The sequence below is a fragment of the Rutidosis leptorrhynchoides genome, chromosome 5 (assembly GCF_046630445.1).
Source record: "Rutidosis leptorrhynchoides isolate AG116_Rl617_1_P2 chromosome 5, CSIRO_AGI_Rlap_v1, whole genome shotgun sequence".
NCBI classification, from domain to species: domain Eukaryota; kingdom Viridiplantae; phylum Streptophyta; class Magnoliopsida; order Asterales; family Asteraceae; genus Rutidosis; species Rutidosis leptorrhynchoides.
This window is the reverse complement of record NC_092337.1, coordinates 444,058,470-444,084,436: the sequence shown is the minus strand read 5'-3', so window position 1 is coordinate 444,084,436 and position 25,967 is coordinate 444,058,470. Positions and strand designations below refer to the sequence as shown.

Below are 25,967 nucleotides of genomic sequence, written 5' to 3'. Positions count from 1 at the left end.
AGCTTGGTTGGTTTCTTTTAGCTGGTTGGTTTCGGGGGTGTCTACCGTAAAGGTGCATGAGTGGTTTTTGGTTTGCTACGGGTGGTTGGCTCTTCGCTTGCGCAACAACTTCCACCTAGCATGCCCCGCGAGTTGCTGTCCACAAGGTCCTTTGGCTCTATTTATTGAGGCAACGACAAGCGTCGATTTAGTAGAGCCTATATTGATTTCAGGCAGGCTTTAAAACCCATGAAAATTTGATTGTACCATTTTCATGGCGTCTATCTTTTATTTATTTTTTCTTTCTTCTTTTTATTTTATTTCAATTTTTTTTTTTTTTCATTTTTTTTTTCTCGTTTTCTAGCCTGAGGTCCTCACGGAAGCAATCTCTCTACCCTGGAGTAGAGAGGGGGATGAATTTCTTTTTCTGTGGGTGGAGAATCCCTTTTCTCGACTCGTGGTTAAAGAAACGACTTCTCTTCTATTCTAGGGTAGAGGAAGGATTGTCTACATCTTACCTCCCCCATACCTCGCAGGCGCGGGATTGGGTATTGTTGTTGTTGTATTCCATCGTCCCATATCACAGGATCGTGTTAGTAACTAGCAAAAGAGTCATGTTGCTTCAGGTACTTGTATGCTGTTTAAGTTTAAAAATTGCTCGTCTAACCTATTTGAAATGCAGTAAAACTAACACAGGTTGATTTCTGTTCTGCGTTGTCAGTGTCTGGCTCATGAAAAGATGGATAAAAGACCATCGAGTAAAATCATGTGGGATGTTTCATGGGATGATTTAATGGCACTAGAGTTGGCAAAAGCTAGCTGGTAATCCAAAACCGTCTCATTTAATTCTTCATCTCATTAAATTCAAAAAAAGCCGGGAGCTTTGTGAGAGTCGTTAAGTGTAGTACTGAGGGAAGAGATCCCCAAGCTGTTAGGATATGTTTGGCTGTGCGTAAGATGTGGAAAGCTCATCAGTCTAGCTTGAAAATCCTCACATTGAAGGTAAGTAATTGGTCAAACTCAGTCAACTTTGTCAAACTCTGCCAAAACTAAGGTAATGTTATCCTCAAAATCTGCAGGTCCAGAAAAATGTGTAATTTGCGTGGAACGAGACCGATTGGAAAAATTCTCGTAGCCTAAACAAATCCATATTAAAGTCGGGAGATTTCTTGTCACCCAGGTCTGCATCTGAAAAAGAAACTACTGTTAAACACATCCTTAACTTCACAAAAGTCTGGACCTTATTAGTGAACAAGAACTGAAAGGGGGCGCCACACTTTGTCTAAAAAGAATGTAACCATCTAAACCTTATTAGTGTTGTGCTACTCTTCAGTTAATTTTGCCTATCTGTTGCACACAGATCACAGTTTCCTTCATTGCTATTTTACTCAGGTTGTAGAAGATAACATGGTATGCAGAGCATCTATCTGGCGACCAATCTGCCCAGACAGGTATCTTTATATTCCACTTAATTGATTCTCAACTGATGTTTTTGTTACCCAAATATCCAATTAAAAAGCTGTATTATAGATGAGTTTGGTGATAAATTGTTTTTGGATAACATGTTTTTTCCCACATGTTGGGATTCTCATTGAAAGATTTTAGCTGTTCAGTTTAAGTATATTTTGAATTCTTCACTATAAAAGATACTACTAGTATATGTGTATATATTAAGTACCTTCAAATGCATTTTTCAGGTACATCTCAGTTGGTGATATAGCTCGTACTGGAACTCATCCCCCTAACTGTTTACTATATCAGGAACACATATACACTGTTTGCACTTCCATTGGGCTATGATTTGGTAAGTTTATTTCTTCAAGTATTTCAATGAGTACTAGTTTAGAATTTGAAACTCATTCATGTTAAATGCTCTTATCTTATATTATATGTAAGTAAAATATTTTGGTGTAGTAGGTTTGGAGAAACTGTGCAGAAGATTATACAACACCAGTATCTATATGGTGACCACATCCCCCAAAAAGGTTATGTTTCAGGGGGTTGTGTTGCAGTGGCCAGTTTCAACGAGCCCGAACATGATATTGCCTACTGTATGTCTGAATCAATTGCGGAAGAAACAACATTTGAAGATCAACAGATTTGGTGAAATCTGCTCCCGATTCTTACCCTGTTGCATTTATCAAGTACCAAGTCAAGCTCTCCATTTTGTAGCCTTACGCCAGCCTAGGGAAGATGCTGACTAGAAACCTATGAGAGTTATGGAGGAATCCTCTCATATATCAGTATCCTTGTCAGAAGCTTCGTCATCAACATCCGGTCATTGATTACCAGTCTCAGTTTTTTTTTGTAACAATAACACTGTTTCATTGTGTACAGCTTGTACAATAATATTGGCCCTCATTTATTGGTATTTGGACATAAGTTTTACAGCTGGGTGGTTGTAGGATTTCCATCCAGATAAGTTTTGGTGCATTTGCAAGATGATTTTGTAGGTATTAGTGGGATGTAAATGTATTCATGAAACGTATTGATCGTATGTGGTTTAGATTCAATCAAATGTAACGGGTAAAAAGCATTGTTGTAATCGTAAATCGCATACTTGGTCGTATCGATTTGACCAAATATAATACTAATGACTAAACGCGTAATCATGAGTTAAACATACATTGTTGTAATTGTGATCATACCATTCGTTCATCAGTCAGTACTTATGAAATCAGGATTCAAAAAATATCAATCGAAAGTGACTATCTTTGGGAGCCCAAAAGGTGGCATCTTTACTGTTTTTACACGCCATATTGGCAACAAAGAAACAAAACTCAGCTACTATTACTGCTACTATTTGACAACAAAGAAACAAAAGACTCAGCTACTTACCATCTTGACACGCCAAAGTTTGTGAATCTAAGAAAACACTATACTATCACTGCTTTACTCTCAGCTACTTACTATCTTGACACGCCAAAGTTTGTGAATCTAAGAAAACACTATACTATCACTTCTTTACTCTGCACAACAATTCAATATATGTGATTTTTCCCCACTAACAACAACATTCAAATAAAGCTTTCATTTTCGACTTGCAACAACTTCAGTTTCAGTTTCAGTTTGGTGGAAAATCAAGAATCTTTCTCAGTTTACTGCGCTTGCGAAGTTCTCTGTTAGGATTATAAAAGCATCTCATCGCAAGACATTCATCTAAACTTTTGTAATACCTCAACCTTTTGATGTCGTATTCATCGCTAAACTGTTCCTCTTTCATCTGTAGATTTTTACCTAATAACAATGGGTTATTCTCATAGATATACAACATGTTTGACAGATCCCCCCATCCATTTTCATCGCCAAATGTTTATGCATTGGGGATACTTCGTTCCCCCGGAATAGCTTTTCAAGAAAATTCGATATCCAGAGAAAACGTGCTGCTTCGTTGACTGTAGCCATGAGTGTAAAGAAACTCCATTTACTGTCTTCTACATTTTCTGGCGTGGTATTTGACAATATTTCCACACTTCTGTCAAAGTTATCATAGGAAAAACCAGTGTCCAAAAATCCCTTGGGGTACGAAAGACCATAGGGTAAGTGTGGAACCATGTATTAGGCGTTGCCCATAATCTGCTTCAAACTTCCCAAATTTGTTCAAAAAGCCGATCCCATAAAAATCCTTTGGACGCGAATATACACTCAACTGGACATTGGTATCATGTTTTATGAAACCATATACTCCAATGTCATCCGAGTGTCTATCAATCGTTCTAATACCGGTTATGAAGTCTTGAAATCTAGATCCATAGTTATCGTATGTATCATTTGCGGATGGACTAGGATCATATAAAGTGAGATTCCCTAGATTTTGCAGAGGTGATGAAGGTATGTAGCTATAGGGAGCGAGATTCACAAATTTTTCTTTTTGAAGGGAGGGGATAATGTTGTAGACATTCAATGGTGTTATAATATTTCGAACAGAAGAGATTTGGCTATAGGGAGCGAGATTCACAAATTTTTCTTTTTGAGGGGAGGGGGTATTGTTGTAGGAATTCAGTGGTGTTAGAATATTTCGAAGAGAAGAGATATGGCTATAGGGAGCGAGATTCACCCATTTTTCTTTTTGAAGGGAGGGGGTATTGTTGTAGCAATTCAATGGTGTTATAATCTTTCGAATAGAAGAGATGTGGCTTTTGGGTGTGACATGAACCGAATTTTCGTTTTGAACTGTGGGAATATGGCTGTAGGGCTCTAGTTTTTGGACTGGCCTTAATATCTTTTCCACTGGCTTTAGAATCCTTTGAAATGGTCTAACTATTTTATCCATGATCATTAAATGCACCTGCATGCATGTGTACAAATAAAACAGAATCAAATATTCAAGAACTAATTAGATACTCAAAATAGCAAAAGATTTCAAGTAAAAACTGCCATTATCTTTTGCAATAGGGTAACATATTAGATACAATCGTGTAGTAGAAGGATCATATGGTTTAAAAATTATGCATACAATAAGGTAAAAATATATCTTTACAATGAACGAGAGCTCGAATGTCAATGCAAGTGTAACATTTTCTTAATGTTCTACTAGCTAGTGAATCAGATCTCGCAATTTCACAAACAAATCAAGCAATATATACATGACATAATTACTAACGTTAAGGATAAGTCAGTAACTAATGACCGTTAATGTATATAGAGTAATACAGATTACAGTGAATACAAGTATAATCATAAGCGATTTATCAGATAACGTCACAATATTAACGGAATAGCTAGCGACGCAAAGTTAAATTGATCGTTATAAGTTGATCACATACCGGAAACGAAAACCGCTATTACAGAAGGAAATCAAGCATGTATATACAGTGAATACAAGTATAATCATAAGCCATTTATCAGGCGGAATAGCTAGCGACGCAAAGTTAAATTGATCGTTATAAGTTGATCACATACCGGAAACGAAAACCGCTATTGCAGAAGGAAATCAAGCATGTATGTATATACAGTGAATACAAGTATAATCATAAGCGATTTATCAGATTACATCACAATATTAACGGAATAGCTAGCGACGCAAAGTTAAATTGATCGCTATAAGTTGATCACATACCGGAAACGAAAACCGCTATTACAGAAGGAAATCAAGCATGTATGTATATACAGTGAATACAAGTATAATCATAAGCGATTTATCAGATTACATCACAATATTAACGGAATAGCTAGCGACGCAAAGTTAAATTGATCGTTATAAGTTGATCACATACCGGAAACGAAAACCGCTATTACAGAAGGAAATCAAGCATGTATATACAGTGAATACAAGTATAATCATAAGCGATTTATCAGATAACATCACAATATTAACGGAATAGCTAGCGACGCAAAGTTAAATTGATCGTTATAAGTTTCACATACCGGAAACGAAAACTGCTATTACAGAAGGTAATCAAGCAAAACGTACAGGACCTAATAATTACGAACGTTGAGGATAAGTCAGTAACTAACGACGATATGATGAACATGAACATAATCGTAACAAAGCTAACGTCACATCATTTTCGGAATAGCGACGCGAAGTTAAATTGATCATTATAAAATTACATACCTGAAATGAAAACCGCTATTACAGAAGGAAATCAAGTGATACAGACCTAATTACGAACGTTGAGGTTAAGTCAGTAACTAATGACGATATGATGAACATAATCGATCATCACCGTAACAAAGTTAACGTCACATTATTAACGGAATAGCGACGCAAAGTTAAATTGATCGTTATAAGATGATTACATACCGGAATCGAAAGCCGCGATTGAACTTGATTATCGATTGAATTGAAGAAATAATGAAATTAAATGAATAAGTTTTTTAGAGAGATGGCGGTCGTTAGAGAGATGGAGATAGAAGGTTAATCACCAGTACTATGAACTACATGCTTATATACTATTTGTGAGGGAGTTATTATTATATTATATGAATATGAATGTATATATCTGTACGTATATATTCTACCAGAATCCGTTATGTATGTAACGGAATACAACTAAACGGAATCGCAATGCATGTCTAACTGAAAGGGTATTTTTGTCCTTTGATGTGATATTGATGTTGTTCAAAATAATTTTGGCGGGAGAATAGATAAGTTTTTATCTTTTAGATTGCTCGGTTTATTGTTACTTCACCAGTTTCATTTATGCATTACGGAGTACACTACTAATTTATTTTTTATTTTTAAATCTGTTAGGGTTTATTATTTTTTGAGGTTTATGCTTAATTTAGTTGACATATTTTAAATTGTATTATGTGTTGTTTATATTTATATTATTGTATTTAACTATTATAGAAAACTTTGGTGGCTTATTAAAAGCGACTTAATAAATGCCCTTTACTGGTTTTGGGAACGTTGTGAGATTTCAGACGAGTGTAATGCGTCTTTTATCACTCTTATACCGAAAAAGGAGGACCCAATTAGCCTTTGAGATTACAGACTTATAAGCCTTATTGGTAATTATTATAAAGTATTGCCAAAATCATCTCTAATCGTCTTCGAAAGGTTGTGTCAAAGATCATAGGAGTTGAACAAAGTGCCTATATCAAAGGTAGATCAATACTCTATAGTATCCTCATTGCTAATGAACTTCTTGTTGATGTGAATAGAAGAAAAATCCAAATGTTTCATTTTTAAAGCCGATTTCGAAAAAGCTTTTAATAGTGTGAGATGGAAATTCTTATTAGACACGATGTGTGGTATGAGATTTGGTATCAAATGGAGGAGATGGGTGGAAGCATCTTTCAAATCGGCATCCATTTCGGTCTTGATTAACGGATCACCCACTAAAGAATTTAATCTCCAAAGAGGCATTCGTGAGGGCGATCCACTTTCTCTTTATCTTTTCATCATTGCTAGTGAAGATTTGAATATTCTTGACAGCATTGCTGTTAGAGATGATCTTATAAGTGGGGTTGATATAGGTGAGGACAAAGTTAATATTTCTCATCTTTAATACGTTAATGACACTATCTTTTTTGATAAATGGGGAAAGAGAAATGTAAGAAATGTGCATAAAACCCTAAAGTGTTTTGAGAAAGTTTCATGTCTAAAGATTAACATGTGATGATATGGTTAAAATAAAGAAAACACTAGATTTTAAATCATTAAATATTATGTAAGAAGTCCGCGATATTTTTTCTGGTAAAAATACTCGTACTTGATCGATACGGAAACTCAAAAATCAATATTTTTTGAGTTGGGTTCAGGCCAGATATATAGGTCTACGATCGGGTATGTGGATGGTTTTAGATTTTTAAGCATGTTTGGGTCTGGAGACGATTTTATATTCAAACCCAATTACTCGGTCCGTATACTCGAAAATGACCTGAATCCTTATTCAATAATATTTAATATACATATATATTATTTTAGAATATATATATATATATATATATATATATATATAATATATATATATGTGTGTGTGTGTGTGTACTTCTTGATAATATAGGTATGTTAGTAAGGTGTTTGTTTTTCTCTCTGCATACCTTATCATGTCATATGTATCCGCTCACAGACGTTTTTACCGTATACAATTTATTTCAGAAGATATAAGATAAAATAATGTCTTATTATGCCGACAGCCTCGCAAACTTAGAAATATGCTTCTAAGTGTTGTAGACAAAATTAAATTATTTTGCAGACATAAAAACAAACAGTCTTCACTATTCAACATACAGACCTTTAAAACACATCTTCTTTATTAACATGGTCCGCAGATCTTCAGACAACACAAAAACAACAATAACAATAACAAAACTCATTCTCGCACGTGCGAAGTATGGGGAAAGTAAGATGTAGACAATCTTTCCTCTACTATAAGATAGAAAAAAAAAATCATTTCTCTAACCACAGTCGAGAAAGAGTTTTCCACTCACAGGAAGAGAAAGTCATCTCTCTACTCGAGAGTAGAGAGTTGCTTTCGTATGACATTCGGTCAAAAAAAATATTTTCAAACAAAAATATTTTAAAAAACAAACAACATCCAAGTAAATAACATCTAAGTAAATAAGTAAATAAAGACCACTATTAAGTCCATGTCTTAACAAGTGAGTTCTAAGTACCCCATTAGTTTATTTTATTTTTAAATACTTATAAAATTAAAAATTTATAGGACACTATTATAGATTTATAAGTTGGACGTCATATATTTTTAATATTAATGACTTTTATAGAAGTAAATAGTCATTTTGTAAGAAATTTCTTTACAAAGTATCATTTAAATTTTAGAGAAGTCCATTGACTTTTAATCCTAAAATCACCAATTATGTGGACACGAAATTAAATACACACAATCAGTCGATCTTCAAACCTAAAAGCACGCAAAGTCTACAAGTTGTATAACGTTAAAGCCATGAATGATTTCCCCATCTTTATTCTGAAATTAAAATTAAAATTAAAATTAAAATTAAAACTAAAATCTTCTATAGTTTCTATTAAAATCCTATAATGATAATGTCATTATTAGGTTAATTCTCTTGTTAAGAAAAAATCAAAAATAAAAAGAAAAAAAATCTAAGCATGGTGAGTGATGTCATTAATCTAAATAACTTTGAATTAAAATTAGATTTTATTTAATTAATTATTATTATTAAATCTTATTAATAATTATTTTAATTATTAAAATTAAATAACTTTGAATTATTTTAATTAATTATTTTGAATTGAGTACGGGAAGGTATAAAAGCGAGACAGAAGGAAATCAATTCTAAATTTATATTTTATTTTACACTTTTAAAATAAAATGACAACCAATATTATCTCTTATGATTGAATGTAGATTGTTTAATATGCATTTTAGGTGTTTGATGAAATGTTCAGCTGACGAGTTTCTTAGTCGGACTATGTGGTTCCACGGGTCATTAAACTAAATGACTTTAGCATTTACGTTCACTTAATACCTAAAACATATCATTAAATTGTTTCGTTTAAATAAATTCGTGGTTCCACGGGTAATTTCACTAGTTAAAATATAAAAATCAAAGACCATTAGATGTGTGAGAATATCAAAATAAGACATTGTGATTGGTCATAACATATCACCTTATCCCACTTCCCTCCACATAATCTTGTTTCCAAATCCTACTCAAAAATACAAAACACACAAACATCTCATCCTTCATTTTTCATAATTCATTACATCATCAATGGCAATGGCAACTCAAGCTTCCCTCTTCACACCAACACTTTCAAACTCATTCAAACAACAATCATCATCATCATCCACCATCAAACACCTCACCTTCACTTCACGTTCTTTCACCATCAAAGTAGCCGCCTCAGGCGAATCCACACCACCAGCCGCCGCCGCCGCACCACCAAAACCAGCACCAGCCGGTTTCACACCACCAGAACTCGACCCCAACACCCCATCACCAATCTTCGCAGGATCTACTGGCGGCTTACTTAGAAAAGCACAAGTTGAAGAATTCTATGTTATAACATGGGAATCTCCGAAAGAACAAATCTTTGAAATGCCAACTGGCGGGGCCGCAATTATGAGGGAAGGACCCAATCTGTTAAAGTTGGCTAGGAAAGAACAGTGTTTAGCTTTAGGGACTAGATTAAGGTCTAAATATAAGATTAAGTATCAGTTTTATAGGGTGTTCCCTAATGGTGAAGTCCAATATTTGCATCCTAAAGATGGTGTTTATCCTGAAAAAGTCAACGCTGGTAGACAAGGTGTTGGTCAAAACATGAGGTCTATTGGGAAAAATGTTAGTCCTATTGAAGTTAAGTTTACTGGCAAACAACCTTATGATATATGATCTAATCAATGATAAGTTTGTTACTATGAATATGATTTTTAATTATTATTATGTAATATGTAATATGTAATATTGTTACTTTGGTACTTATAAACAAATGCTTGTTTATTTCGTGTTTGTGATGTCGTTAATCTACATAAACAATAAACTTGAACGGTCTTTTGTTTATTCATTGCTACAAACAAGATTACCCGCAACTAATAAACACGATAATTTTCTGGCTTCGCCACTGGCCACTGTGTCACTTAATTTGAAACATTAAAAGGATACAAAACTTTCGGAGTTAATAAATTATGAACGGATGATGTAATGAAACTTGTTACAGAGAAAGATGGCTCATAAAGGGCAAGTTAATTTGTTGCTTCTCAAGTGACGATTTCTAGTTCTCGAACTTGAGTATTTATCACAAAATTTGGGAAAGCTTGAGTGATCTCCCTGTTGTACAAAAACAAAAATGAAATAATAACAGAATTATGCATATAATAACATTCTGACCCTTAAAACATGTTTGATGATGTAAGCGAAATAAAACTTGCCTAAGAAGGGGAAGAGTCATGTTTTTCAAAACAGATGGATACTTAACGATGAACGCCTTCCATTCTTCTAGATCGATCTTGCCATCGCCGTTTAGATCTGCATCTAAAATGGTCTGACCAAATTGAAGAGTTAAAGACCTTTAAAAGTCAAAATTGAAGACTGAATCAAAAAGTCAAAGAAGAAGCTAGTACTTTATCCAAGATAGCTTCAACTGCTTCATCTGATAAATCATGATTCATTTCACTCAAGAAAGCCACAACCATCTCCTTCAACTTCAAGTTTTGAAACATTTCCAAGATCAGAATTTCAACAAAAAGTCAAACGTTGACTAGATGTCGAAAAGTTTAGTCTGTTTTTGTTTACCTCTTCACGTTCTATGAAGCCAGTGTGCTTCAGATCATATAATCTAAACATGACTGATAAGATTATGTAGTGTCAGTAAATGAACAAAACTAGATCATATTTGACTTTTGACTTTTAAACAAATTAAATTACAATATTTGTTATGGATCTTAAACTCAAGAAGTAAAATGTACAATATCTTACATTCAATCTTGTCTGATTCGCGTGCATCGGGATGGAAGATACTTAACGAGCGTACAAATTCATCAAATTCAATAACCCCATTTTTCTTTATATCAAATGTGTCAAATAGCTGCACCAATACAATCAAGAACTCAAAAAAACTTTTTATTACATTAACAAATAAATGAACTCTAAAATGTTTACTCACTCTATCTGCAAACAGATTCTGCATATTGCTATTGCTAAAAAGAGCAAGCCTGAACTCTTCCTGTGCATAAAATGGCATTAAAAATTTTTTTGTTGATCTTTTTGTTCCGTATTGAACCATATTTATGATTTTATGAAACATTTTAAAATATTTGTTCTGTAAATATGTACCTTGTGAATAAGGCCGTCTTCGATTATGGCATGGCTTAATCTCTCAAAGAGATCGTGTAACGCCTCTATTTCATTGATTGAAACTACAAAATAGAACATATTTTAATCTATCAAATTAATCAAAATCTTGTCATATAAAAAATATGCAATTTTGTTGCTACATATACTAACATGAAGTTTCAGAAGCGAGAAGAACGTAATGAATGATTCGACTTGGGTTTCGAAGTTTTTTTAAGAAACAACAGCACTCTTTTATCGACATATTTTTCATGGTCAATGCACCTGTACATTTAATTCAATATATCAAACAAAATACCATAAACTGAATCAGAGTAATGAAGTCTTAAGTTTGATTCATTTTCATACTATAGCTTTGACTTTATACAAATATACAAACAGAAATATACATACATACATGAAGATTACAAAATTGTTGGAAAATGGAAATGAAGAAACAGACCTGTGATGGGAAATATTTAAGGCAAGATCCACTAAATTTGATTTGTTTGATCATGGGTGATTAAATACAAAGATTAGGACCTGTTAAGAAATATATTATAATATTTAGAAGATCAGTAGATCACTATTATGTTTCAATATCGAAAAGATTCAGTATTACTTTTGGGAGGTTGTATCTATTTTGTTTATTATTACTCCGTACTACGTATTACAGTATTTTTCATAAATCAATGACTTTCTGCAGTAGGACAAACTGTATTTTACTGATTATTTTTCGAACCAAACAAAATATATTACATATATTTATTCATATAATTCAACAAAAACGTTTTGGGTCAACTTATTGTTGGAGGTTTTATTAAATTCTTTCGTGTAGGGTAAAATAATCGATAGCCGGATAAATCACTGAATCGTGGTATCACTTTCCGAAAGTAATTATTCGACCCTTATAGCCTGGGTTACACGAATATCACTTTGGGATAAGACAGAGATTAAATTCTTGTTTTGGTAGAAACAAGAATTCCTTTTGCAGAAGAATATTTTAGTGTTCGTAACTTGTGTGTATTTCTCATGCATATTGGTTAATATATTTATATACACCCTTAATCATGAAAGAGTCTTTTATTAAAATCAATTGGCCGATTGATTAATAAAAGTATCTTCTATAATATTCAAAAGTGGTTACAGGAAGAATATTTCTATAAACAAATATTATCACTTCCATCATTAAAGTAAAAGTTGTTACTTTTACAATAAACAAATATTATATTTTACAACTATCAAAGCATGAGTGATCACTTTATAATAAACAAGTATTATTCCTTCAACCACTAAAGCAAAAGTGGGTGCAAGAATAATTCTTCCGTAATCACTCAAAATTGTGTTAAGTGTTTTCTTACTGCTGTCTCTTAAGAACCAGCACTGCAAAAGGACCAGCAGCGCAAAAATCAGCAAACAGGACCAGCAGCGCAAAAGTCAGCATACAGGACCAGCAGCGCAGAGGAACCAGCAAACAGGACCAGCTGCGCAGAACAACCAGCACAGGGACCAGCTGCGCAGAACAACCAGCACAGGGACCAGCTGCGCAGAACAACCAGCACAGGGACCAGCTGCGCAGAACAACCAGCACAGGGACCAGCAATGCAGAACAACCAGCACAAGGACCAGCAATGCAGAACAACCAGTACAAGGACCAGCAATGCAGAACAACCAGCACAAAACACTTAGCCAAATTCCAGCTTACTAAGAAAACTTAGTACTGAAAACACTTAGTCAAATTTCAGGTAGACCAAGTCATGATAGTAAATAATGGAAAACCACTTTTGGGTTCGGGTAATCTATCACTTAATGGGTGTACACTCCGTACCTCCAAACCCATTTACAAGTGTAGATTAAAACCCAAAATTACACTAAATTTACAACAATCCTCCCCAATTTAGTGCAATTCGTTTCATGAGAATTAAACAAATTAAAACAAAACTCATGCATAAATGAAAATATCTTGAAGATTGAATTTTCACCTTAGTACATTACACATTCCAAATATTCGAGAATCGGGGTGTTCTAAGAATTAAACCCTTCAACCCATTTGAATAACTGAAAATAACATACACATAAGTTTTCAAATACTCTAAAGCTATTCTGACACTTTACAAGCCATGTGTCCATATCCATTCATGAATGTATCTAAAGCAAAAGTCCAAGCTTTGTTGAAGCGGCAAAACTTCACATTCACATAGGTAGTTCATTTCAGTCATGCACCTGCTATTGCACTTTTTCAAATAAACCATTAAGAAGCTAAACTTCATCCTCACCTTCAACAGGTCCGAGTACATACCTTACCTTGGGATGATACAAAATTTTGTACTCCAAATTTCTAAGTATAAGCCTTCCACATTGAATTCAACTTCTAATTTTCATCAGAAGGGAATTGGGTATCTTATAATTAGAAATTTATGTGGACTTTAAACCCATCCCCACAGCAGACTTTTTCACCAAGTCTCTTGCCAATCCCTTCGTCAAGTGATCAGCTAAATTCTGTTGTGACCTCACGAACACTATAGAAATCACCCCATTCATGATGAGTTCACGAATCATGCTATGTCTGACACCTAAGTGTCTAGACTTTCCATTGTACATCTGGCTATAAGCCTTTGCCAATGTCGCAGCACTATCACAATGGATAGACATGGGTGCTATAGGTTTAGGCCATAATGGTATCTCATGGATCAAGTTTCTAAGCCATTCTGCTTCTTTACCAGCAGCAGCTAAAGCAACAAACTCAGATTCCATCGTTGAGTTGGTAATACATGTCTGCTTCTTAGAAGCCCATGAAATAGCACCTCCCCCAAGCAAGAACACCCAACCACTCGTTGAAGAATGATCTTCAATATAGGTTATCCAACTCGCATCAGAATATCCTTCTATTACCGAAGGAAACCCATTATAAGATAAACTATAGTCCATAGTTTTCTTCAAGTACTTCAGTACCCGCCTAATTGCTTGCCAGTGATGAGTACTAGGATTACTAGTATATCTACTCAGTTTTCCCACAGCAAAAGCAATATCCGGCCTTGTACAAGTCATGGCGTACATCAAACAGCCAATCACCTGAGAATACTCAAGTTGTGATACAGCTTCACCTTGATTAGGCATAAGCTTCTCACTTGGATCAACAGGGGTACTCACAGGATTACATTCAAAGCAATTGAACTTTTTCAACACCTTCTCAATATAATGAGATTGACAAATCGAAATTCCTTTACTTTCACGTTTGATCCTAATGCCAAGGATAACGTCAGCCTCCCCCATATCTTTCATGGAGAATTTTGATGACAAAAATTCTTTTGTTAAATCAACCTGACTTTGGTCAGTCCCAAAGATTAACATGTCATCAACATATAGACAAATTATAACTCCTTTACCAGAATCATCAAATTTACTATATACACATTTATCTGCTTGGTTTAATTTAAAACCACTAGATAAAATCACTTCATCAAACTTTTGATGCCATTGCTTAGGTGCTTGTTTCAAACCATATAAGGATTTCACAAGTTTGCACACCTTGCCTTCATTTCCTGGTATGACAAAGCCCTGAGGTTGGTTCATATAAACCTCCTCATCCAATTCACCATTCAAGAATGCTGTCTTCACATCCATCTGGTGAATAACTAGATTGTGAATCGTAGCCAAAGCAATCAGCAGTCTAATGGTAGTGATACGTGCCACGGGAGCATAAGTATCAAAATAGTCAATTCCAGACTTTTGTCTAAAGCCTTGAATGACTAACCTTGCCTTTAACTTTTCAATAGTTCCATCCACCTTCATCTTCTTTTTGAAAATCCATTTGCAACCCAAAGGTTTGCAACCAGGAGGTAGATCAGCTAACACCCAAGTGTTATTGCCCATGATAGAATCTATCTCATCATTAATTGCCTCTTTCCAGAATGCAACATCCTGAGACCTCATTGCTTCATCATATGTTTTAGGATCATCATCAACATTGAAACAATACGAATATTGGGTAGAAACATCATCCCTAGAACCTTCAACTAAGTATAGTTGAAAATCTGGTCCAAATGATTTAGGTTTCCTTTTTCTTTTGCTTTTTCGAAGCTCAAGTGACTGATCAACAGCCTTTTCAGAGACTTCATCATTACAATCCTTATTGATTCCATTGTTACTTGGAATCATATCCTTTGGTCTAGGTATAGATGAAAATCGATTTTCATCAAAGATTGCATCCCTTGAATCAATCACAGAATTGATTGAGACAAACTCATTAGGCTCTATTACATAGAACCTATATGCCTTGGAATGTTCAACATATCCAACAAATATGCAATCTATACCTCTTTCACCTAAACTTTTCTTCTTGGGATCAGGTAGTCTTACAACCGCCCTACAGCCCCATACCCGAAGATAATTCAAGTTAGGTTTCCTTTTATTCCAAAGTTCATAAGGTGTAATCTTGTTTCTTTTGTTAGGAACTCTATTAAGTAAATAACAAGCTGTTAACATAGCTTCCCCCCAAAATCCTTCACTTAAACCCGAATAGGATAACATGGAATTAACCATTTCCTTAAGGACCCTATTCTTCCTTTCAGATATACCATTTTGTTGTGGAGTATAAGGAGCTGTGGTCTCATGGATAATACCAACGGATTGGAAATACGATTGGTCAATGTATTCACCTCCCCTATCTGTTCTAAGTCTTTTAATCAAAGCCTTTTGTTGTAATTCTACTTCAGTTTTAAATATTTTAAATTTATCTAATGCTTCATCCTTAGTATGTAACAAATAAACATAGCAAAATCTAGAAGCGTCATCAATAAAAGTCACAAAATATTTCTTGTTCCCTAAAGTAGGAGTAGCATGCAAATCACATAAATCACTATGTATTAATTCCAAAATTTCAGTATCACGATGTACATTTTGAAATGGTTTCTTAGTGATCTTTGTTAACATACACGTTTTACACTTTTCATTGCTCATGTCAAAAGCCGGTATTAATCCATCTTTAGACATATCTTGCATTCTTTTAAAGTGTATATGTCCTAGTCTAGCATGCCAAAGTGTAGAATTATTTATGCTAGAAGTAGATATAAAAGCAAAATTAACATTCAAGTGATTAATGTTAAGTCTAAACATTCTATTGCATAAATAACCAAAACCAACAAACATACCATGTTTTGACAAAACAAACTTATCAGATTCAATCACTTGTTTATAACCACAACAATTTAACACACTACTGGAAACCAAATTTTTTCTTATTTGTGGTACATGCAAAACATCAAACAAACAAATAGTTTTTCCAGAACTAAAACACAAATCCACACTTCCACGTCCATGAACAGAGGCTGTTGACTCATTTCCCATATGAAGAATTGATCCATCAGTCACGGACTCGTAAGTCTTGAACCAAAATCTATCCTTGCATACATGGGTGGTGGCTCCCGAGTCAACCCACCACGCGACATCATCATCCTGCACAAAATAAGCCTCAGATATATATGAAACATAATAATTCTCATTTGAATTATTAAATATATTCTGACCTTTCGAGTTGTGGTTGTCTAAACCATTTCCCGAACCGCTTGTGCTAGATCCTTTGGCATTATTATTACCAAAAATAACCTTGCAATCCTTTTTCATGTGTCCAGTTTTACCACACTTCCAACAAGTCAATTTAGACTTCTTGTTCGGATTAGCCTTGTTATAACCTTGATGTTTACGTTTGCTCTTTTTGTCATTATTACTAGTGAACTTTTTATGTTCCACCATATTGACAACAGACGTACCAGCAACTTCGTTGCTCTTTGTCTTGTCATTATCCTGCAACCTGAGGGATTCCTCAATACGCAGATGACTACCCAACTCAACAAGAGTTAACTCCTCCTTCTTATGTTTCAAAGAATGTTTAAATTCTTTCCAAGATGGAGGTAGTTTATCAATTATGCTTGAGACTTGAATAGACTCATCCATGTTCATCTTATGTTGTGTGAATTGACCAAGTATACGAATGAGCTCATTGTATTGTTCCAAAACCGGTCTAGAATCGACCATCTTGTAATTATTAAAATTACTCACAAGGAACTTTTTACTAGAAGCATCCTCAGACATATACTTGGTTTCTAAACAGTCCCATAGTTCTTTAGAAGATTCAACATTTAGGTAAATATCAAAAAGGGAATCAGCCATACCATTGAGGATTAAACCTCTAGCGATGTAGTCATCGTTCTCCCACTTGCACCTTTTCCGAATTTGTTCAATAGTGGCATCATCACCATGATCTTCAGGAATTGGTGTGCTGAGTACGTACACCACACTCATGCTGCTCAGAAAGAAGTGCATCTTCTTTTGCCATCTCCTAAAATCAATTCCCTCAAACTTATCAAGTTTGGAGAAATTCGCCGTCATGTGTTTCATCGTAGCCGCCATCGATTATAACAAATAATTACTTTCGATTGTTGGATGTTTTTTTAAATTCTTTCGTGTAGGGTAAAATAATCGATAGCCGGATAAATCACTGAATCGTGGTATCACTTTCCGAAAGTAATTATTCGACCCTTATAGCCTGGGTTACACGAATATCACTTTGGGATAAGACAGAGATTAAATTCTTGTTTTGGTAGAAACAAGAATTCCTTTTGCAGAAGAATATTTTGGTGTTCGTAACTTGTGTGTATTTCTCATGCATATTGGTTAATATATTTATATACACCCTTAATCATGAAAGAGTCTTTTATTAAAATCAATTGGCCGATTGATTAATAAAAGTATCTTCTATAATATTCAAAAGTGGTTACAGGAAGAATATTTCTATAAACAAATATTATCACTTCCATCATTAAAGTAAAAGTTGTTACTTTTACAATAAACAAATATTATATTTTACAACTATCAAAGCATGAGTGATCACTTTATAATAAACAAGTATTATTCCTTCAACCACTAAAGCAAAAGTGGGTGCAAGAATAATTCTTCCGTAATCACTCAAAATTGTGTTAAGTGTTTTCTTACTGCTGTCTCTTAAGAACCAGCACTGCAAAAGGACCAGCAGCGCAAAAATCAGCAAACAGGACCAGCAGCGCAAAAGTCAGCATACAGGACCAGCAGCGCAGAGGAACCAGCAAACAGGACCAGCTGCGCAGAACAACCAGCACAGGGACCAGCTGCGCAGAACAACCAGCACAGGGACCAGCTGCGCAGAACAACCAGCACAGGGACCAGCTGCGCAGAACAACCAGCACAGGGACCAGCAATGCAGAACAACCAGCACAAGGACCAGCAATGCAGAACAACCAGTACAAGGACCAGCAATGCAGAACAACCAGCACAAAACACTTAGCCAAATTCCAGCTTACTAAGAAAACTTAGTACTGAAAACACTTAGTCAAATTTCAGGTAGACCAAGTCATGATAGTAAATAATGGAAAACCACTTTTGGGTTCGGGTAATCTATCACTTAATGGGTGTACACTCCGTACCTCCAAACCCATTTACAAGTGTAGATTAAAACCCAAAATTACACTAAATTTACAACACTTATTTGATGAATCTATAATTTAAGACAAGCAAATAAGCAAATTTCAAATGACTTAGGGGCTGTTGGTCCTGAGATTTAGAAGGATTTGATGAAATTTGCATTTCAAAACCCATTAAATCTTATGTTTAATTATAGTTATAGTATTTGATTTTGAATATACTTGGAATTTCAAAATCTCGACATGAGATTTCAAAATCTTTTGTATGTTTCAAATACTCTATTTCTATCATTTTCGTTTACGTTTTACGGTTGACGTTTACGTTTTACGTTTATGGTTGACGTTTACATTTACATTTTACGTTTTAAGTTTATATTTTATGTTTACGTTTTATGTTTACGTTTTACATGTTAATTTTACAGTTAATTGTTATGTTTACGTTTTACGGTTATGTGTTATTACATGTTTTACGTTTTACATGTACGCAATACGCTTTTCAATTTACGCTTTACGTTTACTTTTTACGCTTTGCTTTTTCATTTTATGTATTTTTACATTTTACGTTTAGTTATTACAATTTATGAGTTATAAATTCCGAGATTTCAAATCTCTGTACCAAACACAAAGTCTAATTAATTAGCTCATGAAGTCTAATTATATTTTACTTTTCCTTGAGTTTATATAAGCTTATCCAAATATTCCCTAGATATTGTGTTAAATCGTCATTGTAATAACATTGAGTTGTAGCTCAACTAGTAGTGGTCTGCCTTTCTTAGCGAAAGGTCAGGAGTTCGATCGCTGGACTGCAACATTGCACTAATTGTTATCCCTGGCCTGAATTATCAATCCAGTTCATCTTTCGTATAGTGCGGGGGCAACAGGGAGGGAGGTTTTACCGGCCATGCCCTCGGATTGGTCCGGATTTTTTACAGGGTAGTAGTTGGGGGCGGGTTATGCAACTACGAAAAATGAACACATAGGTGGTTTAGTCCTCTGGGTGATCCCAAACTGATGGCAAAAAAGGAAAAAAAAAATGGTCATTGTGATAATAAAATTGGAATTAAGTTGTTTGTTAACTTGTTTAACGTCTCGTATTGTAATCTTCTTAATTCGCTGAATCTCCTGATCTCATGAATCTCCTTAATTCGCTGGTGCTTAAAGATGAAGAAGACACTTGGAAATGGACAATTGAAGTCAACGATTTTCTTTTTCGGTCAAAGGTACTCGTTCTCATATTGACGACATTTTATTACCGCCATTGCACTCTCCCACTAGATGGATCAAATTCATTCCGATCAAGGTTGATCTTTTCATTTGGAGACTAATTTTTGATTGATTACCGCTTCATATGAATCTAACAATTCGTGACATTCCTATTGATTCTTATACTTGCCAAACATGTCGCATGGGAGTCGAGGAGAGAAATCATACTTTTTTACTTTGCAACACATTTCCTACAATTTGGAAGAAGATTATAGCATGGACCGGTATGTCTTGGCCCTCTTTTGACACGCTATATGACTTATTTTCTTGGATCGATTTACAACAAGGCAGTCGAGTTTGATTCAACCGGCTCTATTGTATTGTTACTGGCAGCGATGGGGGCGTAGTTATTATCGCTGCATCGGCATAGTCGAAACGGGAGATGATCGTAACGGGTAGTTTAATCCCCCTTGAGTGATCCCAATTGCTATAAAAAAAAAAAAAAAAATTGGTATGACGATGGGATTGGATGGCAAGTTAATTACTCCGTAATAAGTGAAAGCCTCAACTTATATTATATATCTTTTTATATTTCTTCTACTTATACCTAAAATAAACAGTAAACAATGAGTTTTTATTTTCAATGTCGAAGAGGTTGAGTTTTTTTAGTTATATATATACTGTATGATGTATGATTCAATGTCGAAGAGGTTGAGTTTTTTTAGTTATATATATACTGTATGATTTAAGGGATGTGATTCACACACACAAAAATTTGATTCATACACACTTTTGTATCATAAACTCACAATTATATCCTAAAATTAATCTAGGGAGTTGAACTTATGTTATTATTTTAAGTATAAATAAGGGTATAACAGCGAGTTAGGTGTGTATGGATCAAAAAATGGTAACATTGTGTTGTAGCTCATGTGATAGTGGTATGTCTCTCTTAGCGAGAGGTCGGGAGTTCTACTCCCATGAGGTGCATCCAGTGGCGAAAACAGGAATTTTTTTCACCCGGGGCGAAATTTTTTTAAAGCGTATCAATTTTTTTTTGGTAAAATATAGAGGTTTTGGGGAAAAATATGGTGATTTTTGAGCAAAATGTGGAGGTTTTTGGGCAAAATATGAAGATTTTGGGGCAAAATACGGAGGTTTTGGGGCAAAATATGGTGGTTTTGGGGCAAAAAAAAAATTTCCACCGGGGGCAAAATCGAAAAACCCAAAATTTTTACACTAAAAATTGCAAATCGACTGGGGGCATATGCCCCCCTTGCCCCATGCTATTTCCGCCACTGGGTGCATCATTGCACACAAGGTTGCCTCTTTACCCTTGAATTTCACACAAGGGTGCCTTTCGAACATCGCGTTGTGGGAGCAGTGGGGGAGGGTGTTTTTCCGCTTATGCCCTCGGATTGAGCCAGGATTCCTCCTGGGCAGCCGTTGGGGTAGGATTACGCAACTGTGAGAGATTAACGCGTTGGTGGTTAAGTCACCCCTTGGTGATCCCGTATTGCTGTTATAAAAAAAAATGAATCAAAGAATGGTGTGTAAGGATCATCTCCATTGATGTAACCGATGTCTTGTAATTGTTTCGGACCATTTCCATAACAACACACACGGCATCAAATATAGAAAAAGTACAAGAGGCAAATGGCTTCATTTCAAGACAAACTAGCTTTTAATCTTTCAGGTAATGGACTCGTAGCTTTTATGCTTCTTAAAAATTTTATATACGCATTATCATGTAAGACATGTAACCTAGCTGATTTCAGAGATGGAGCATTAAGAAGCACTTATATACGATTAAATATCATTATCCATCAATGAAAAATTATTATATTCTTTAGGCCACTCCCTATCGTAACTAAACTATTCATCTTCTTAACCTTCCACATCAGCGTCACATCAGCGCCACATCAACACCAATATCCTATAACTAACTCATAACTAAACACTCCCTATCATGGCTAAAACAATACTCCTCTTAATATACAACGTACAAGCAATAAAGCATCAAGTCCAACAATAAAAAGCATTGGGACCCGCAATTCCTATAACTCTTCCGTTAAATCTATGGTGAAAGCTGGTAACTAACGCGGGTAACTAAGTGGTGTCTATGGTTAGTTACGGGTAATGGGCGGGTAACTAACCATAGGGGGTGTTCTTATACGTAGTAATACATACAAAGGTATCGATTGATATTGTTCAAAAGTCAAACCATGAACAAGAAAACCTTAATTCAAGAAAAGGTAAACAAATTAATTAATTAATAAATTAATAACTGTCTGACTTTACTTATTTAATTAACTAGCTGTTAAACGAAAAACGATTTTGATGGCTATTACCTGTATTTTAACAATCAGCATATACTCTTCTTCTACTAGTTTATTCGGGTATAAAAATCAAGATTTTTATAGGGAACTTTTTAATAACAAGTTGTATGTATTGTATTATTTATATTATACCATAAGGTAAGTGCATAATGACCGGGTTTCAACTCAATTAACGCATTTGAACTAATAAATGTTAGACTTATCAGATCTTTGCAATATATGTGAAAATCATGTTAGCATTATGTGTGTATATATTAATATATTAGTATGTATTACGGAGTATATGTATATGTATTATTTATATATGTACGGAGTATTATGTAAAGAGTGCAATAAAATGATGAGTTGAGCAGATTATATATGCGTTGTCTTGTCACTTGTGGGTTGGGTGACTTTGGGTCAGGGCCCAGGGGAGATGATTCTCACACACTACTTTTTGATTCATGTACACTTTTGTCCCATAAACTTACAGTTAGTTATGCCCCTAAAGAGTTGAACTTCTATTATTAGTATAAGTAAGGGTAAAATAGGTAATTAAGTGTGCATGGATCAAAAAGTGGTGTGTGAGAATCACCTCCCGTGGGTCAATAATATAACAATATATATCGGTACTCCAACCTAACGTCCGTTAAATTTTGATGGTTAACCCCTCACATGTATCACACATATTTTTTTTTTATTTTTTTATTTTTATTTTTTTGACAAAGAGAAATTTTATATTAATATAAATATAGCCTCCATTAAAGCAATGAAGGATTTACAAGATTGAAAGAGGCATGCAAGCCCAACAAATGCAAGAGGCAAACAAGCCTTTCAAAAGATAAAAAACATGAAACAACAGAAAGTTCGGCTCTAATGCAATAATAAAAATGGGATTAATTCCCACATGAAGCTTGGAGACTATGACATAAATAAATTGAGATTCGTCACCTAAAGAAAAACCTTGAGCTTGATGTTCCACGAGCACCAACCGGCAAGTAAATTTTCCATTGAAAATAAAGTCGTTTTAGCAATCAATATTGCCCACATAGTAATAGGGCCGATCAATATTGCCCACAAAATGAGGGCAATCAATATGTACCACACATATGAGGGCAAATTCGTCCCTTTAATTAATTTATTTCATATAAAAACAGTTGACGTGCAAATAAAAAAAATACATCTAAGCAATTTCAGCCTCTACCAAGATTCTAGTATTCTACAATATAAGAAGCATCAAGCGAGTTGGTTATGAAAATGAGGGTATCTAGAAGTATCTCCTGTTCATTTACACCCGAGGCATGGCGGAAACTAAATATTAAAATTAACATTCCTTAATACTTATAGATTAGTTCGTTGGGCCATCATCTAAGTGATCTTCATTTACCTCTCACGTTAATTATATACCTTGTTTGGCTTTTTGTTATATACAAGTTTTTCTGCAACAGATTGACACCTCAAACACAGTAAATCTATTTAGCACATACTATAGTATTTAACTAGTCCGGACCGGCCCGCGCGTTGCGGCGGGAACTTTCGGCCTGTGTATTCATATTTAATGTAGCGTTGTGTATTTATAGAGGGGAAAACGGGCTATGTGTTAAGCGTCGTTGTAGGTGTCGTCGTCTTCAATGTTTTTTTTTTAAAAGTATCCGTTTCGAACGTAGTTAGTTTCGTTTTGTTGATAAAATTATTTCGAGTATAACGGTGCTGTCGGAAAAATTTAACTCGCGTCGAGGAGGAAGATAAGGGCTGTCGTTCTGTTTAGCGTTTTTAAAAAGTGCCCGTTTCGAACGTGGTTATTTTCGTTTTGTTCATAAGATTATTTCGAGTCTGGCGCTGCCATTGAAAAATTTTAACTCGTGTCGAGCGGGAAGATACGGGTTGTCGTTGTGTTTAGCGTTTTTTTGAGAAGTGTCCGTTTCGCGTATAGTTAGTCCCGTTGGGTTGGTAAGATTTTTTCGAGTTGAACGGTTGTCTCTGAAAAATTTAACACGCACCCAGCGAGAAGATATGGCCCGTTATAAATTCGGGTGAATTTAGTTTTTTATATTTTAATCAAATTATATAGTTTACACTTTTCACCCATAAAAAGTGTAAATTCGATATTGATCATTAAGATATAAGGAATTTTGAACCACTTTTAGTATACAAGGTTAATTAACAATAATAATAATTAATAATTAATAATAATAATTCATTATAATTCTACTGCAATATCGATTGATCATTAAGATATACTCCGTACTACTATATAAAATAGGCAACGAAAACGCTAAATTATCAGGCATGCAATCATTTATGGAATCTTGATAAAAATTTAATCACGACATCTATATTGAAACATATATAGAGAAACGGATAAAGATACCTTTGAAGGAATTGACGGATCGATCTTAGGGTGTTTAGGACCAACAATACGGCGTTGAATTTTGAGAGCAAGCTTGTATGTCCTCTTTAAACCCAAAAAATACATCGTCCCTAATGTGATGTCCCATAACACCATTGTATGTATGTCTTCTATTGATAAGTTGATATGTTTAGGCTAATTGCTGGTGAAAAGTACGGAGTATCATTCTATGTTAGTACTTAATGTATCGAAATATCCGATCATTGACGTTATGCACCTCAATTATATTGTTTTTATATGGACTAAATTAATTAAAGGACGAATTTGCCCTCACATGCGTGGCACATGTGAGGGGTTAACCATCAAAATCTAACGAACGTTAGGTTGAGGTACCAATCACGAAAGTTAAGCAAAACATATGTACCAACTATGCAAAAAATAAAGTTTAAGTGTTGTCATGCAAATATAAACAAACCATATGTACCAACTGCTTAACTTTGTCTTTTTATTATTATTATTAAAGAGCATAAAAATATGAGTATATCGCTAACACGTTTTGACAATTTGTAAGTAGTAGTCAAACACAAATATGTTGTTTGTAACTTAAAGATGTATGAATGCCATTAGTTCATTAGTTTTTGTTTATTGCCCATACATAAATTTATATGCTGTCAAATAATCTCAAGAACTTCAACAAGAATCAATTTCTATGTAATTAAAATGTAAAACCTATTTAACCTTAGTTTAATCACATTATTGGTCCATGTGAGTATGTGACATAAGATATGAGATTTTGACTTTCCTTAAGGGTGTTCCTAGTAACTAAAACAAATACTTCATAATTATTGAAGAATTAAGTTGGGTTAAATAATTTTAACTAGTTAACTAGTATTTAACCATTAACTATTAATACTAATACTCCGTACTAAAATATTTATAATCGATGACTAAGTACCATTAAATATTTTTTTTGGAACAAAAATTTATCATACAAGAAACAATCAACCCTCTAGCCTGATGATAGAAAGGAATTATAACATACATAAATGCCAAGCGTTCCAATTTAAAACAACTTTGTCCTGAAACGAAGCCAAACAAACGAAAATAACTTAATCGAGTCAACTATGTTACATTGTACCATTAACTATTAAATTAACACTAAAATATGTGTGATTGATTGACTAAGTACCATATTTGTATAATGGTAACCAAGTAGCCTTAAGAAATAAAGTCGGTGCAGTTGTCACACTATGACTAAGTACACCCATAAATATGACTCCGTAAAATACTTGTTAACTTCTTTGGTTTTTCTTCATATTTATCGGTAAAATATCGGTAAGATTGTTTAAAAATATAAGATGTATTATATAATGCAAAAATTGGGTAGTGATATTTTCAAAGGGGGATGATTCTCACACACACTTTTTTGATTCTCACACACCAATTGAGTATTAT

The 25,967-nt window shown here is 34.4% G+C and overlaps 2 protein-coding genes and 1 long non-coding RNA gene across 4 annotated transcripts; 2 read left to right on the top strand and 1 right to left on the bottom strand.

Annotated features, from left to right (window-relative positions):
- The first annotated feature begins 557 nt into the window (after positions 1-557).
- On the top strand, positions 558-2,590 carry LOC139847320 (uncharacterized). 2 transcript variants are annotated; one of them, XR_011759440.1, is made up of 6 exons: positions 558-605; positions 701-981; positions 1,059-1,272; positions 1,372-1,430; positions 1,677-1,783; positions 1,897-2,590. It is a non-coding gene; the product is annotated as an uncharacterized lncRNA (long non-coding RNA). The 2 variants fall into 2 exon arrangements; XR_011759441.1 differs by having other exon boundaries at positions 1,894-2,590.
- A 6,417-nt stretch (positions 2,591-9,007) lies between these two features.
- Positions 9,008-11,452, bottom strand: LOC139848416 (calcineurin B-like protein 7). The gene is made up of 8 exons (XM_071838153.1): positions 11,362-11,452; positions 11,191-11,273; positions 11,021-11,080; positions 10,834-10,942; positions 10,651-10,703; positions 10,479-10,559; positions 10,283-10,399; positions 9,008-10,181 (listed from the first exon to the last, which is right to left on the bottom strand). The coding sequence occupies exons 1-8, from the start codon at positions 11,450-11,452 to the stop codon at positions 10,116-10,118; spliced, it is 660 nt and encodes a 219-aa protein (XP_071694254.1). The 3' UTR covers positions 9,008-10,115.
- LOC139848415 (photosystem I reaction center subunit II, chloroplastic-like) lies at positions 9,036-9,863 on the top strand. The gene has a single exon (XM_071838151.1). The coding sequence runs from the start codon at positions 9,130-9,132 to the stop codon at positions 9,748-9,750; it is 621 nt and encodes a 206-aa protein (XP_071694252.1). The 5' UTR covers positions 9,036-9,129; the 3' UTR covers positions 9,751-9,863.
- Positions 11,453-25,967: the final 14,515 nt, after the last annotated feature.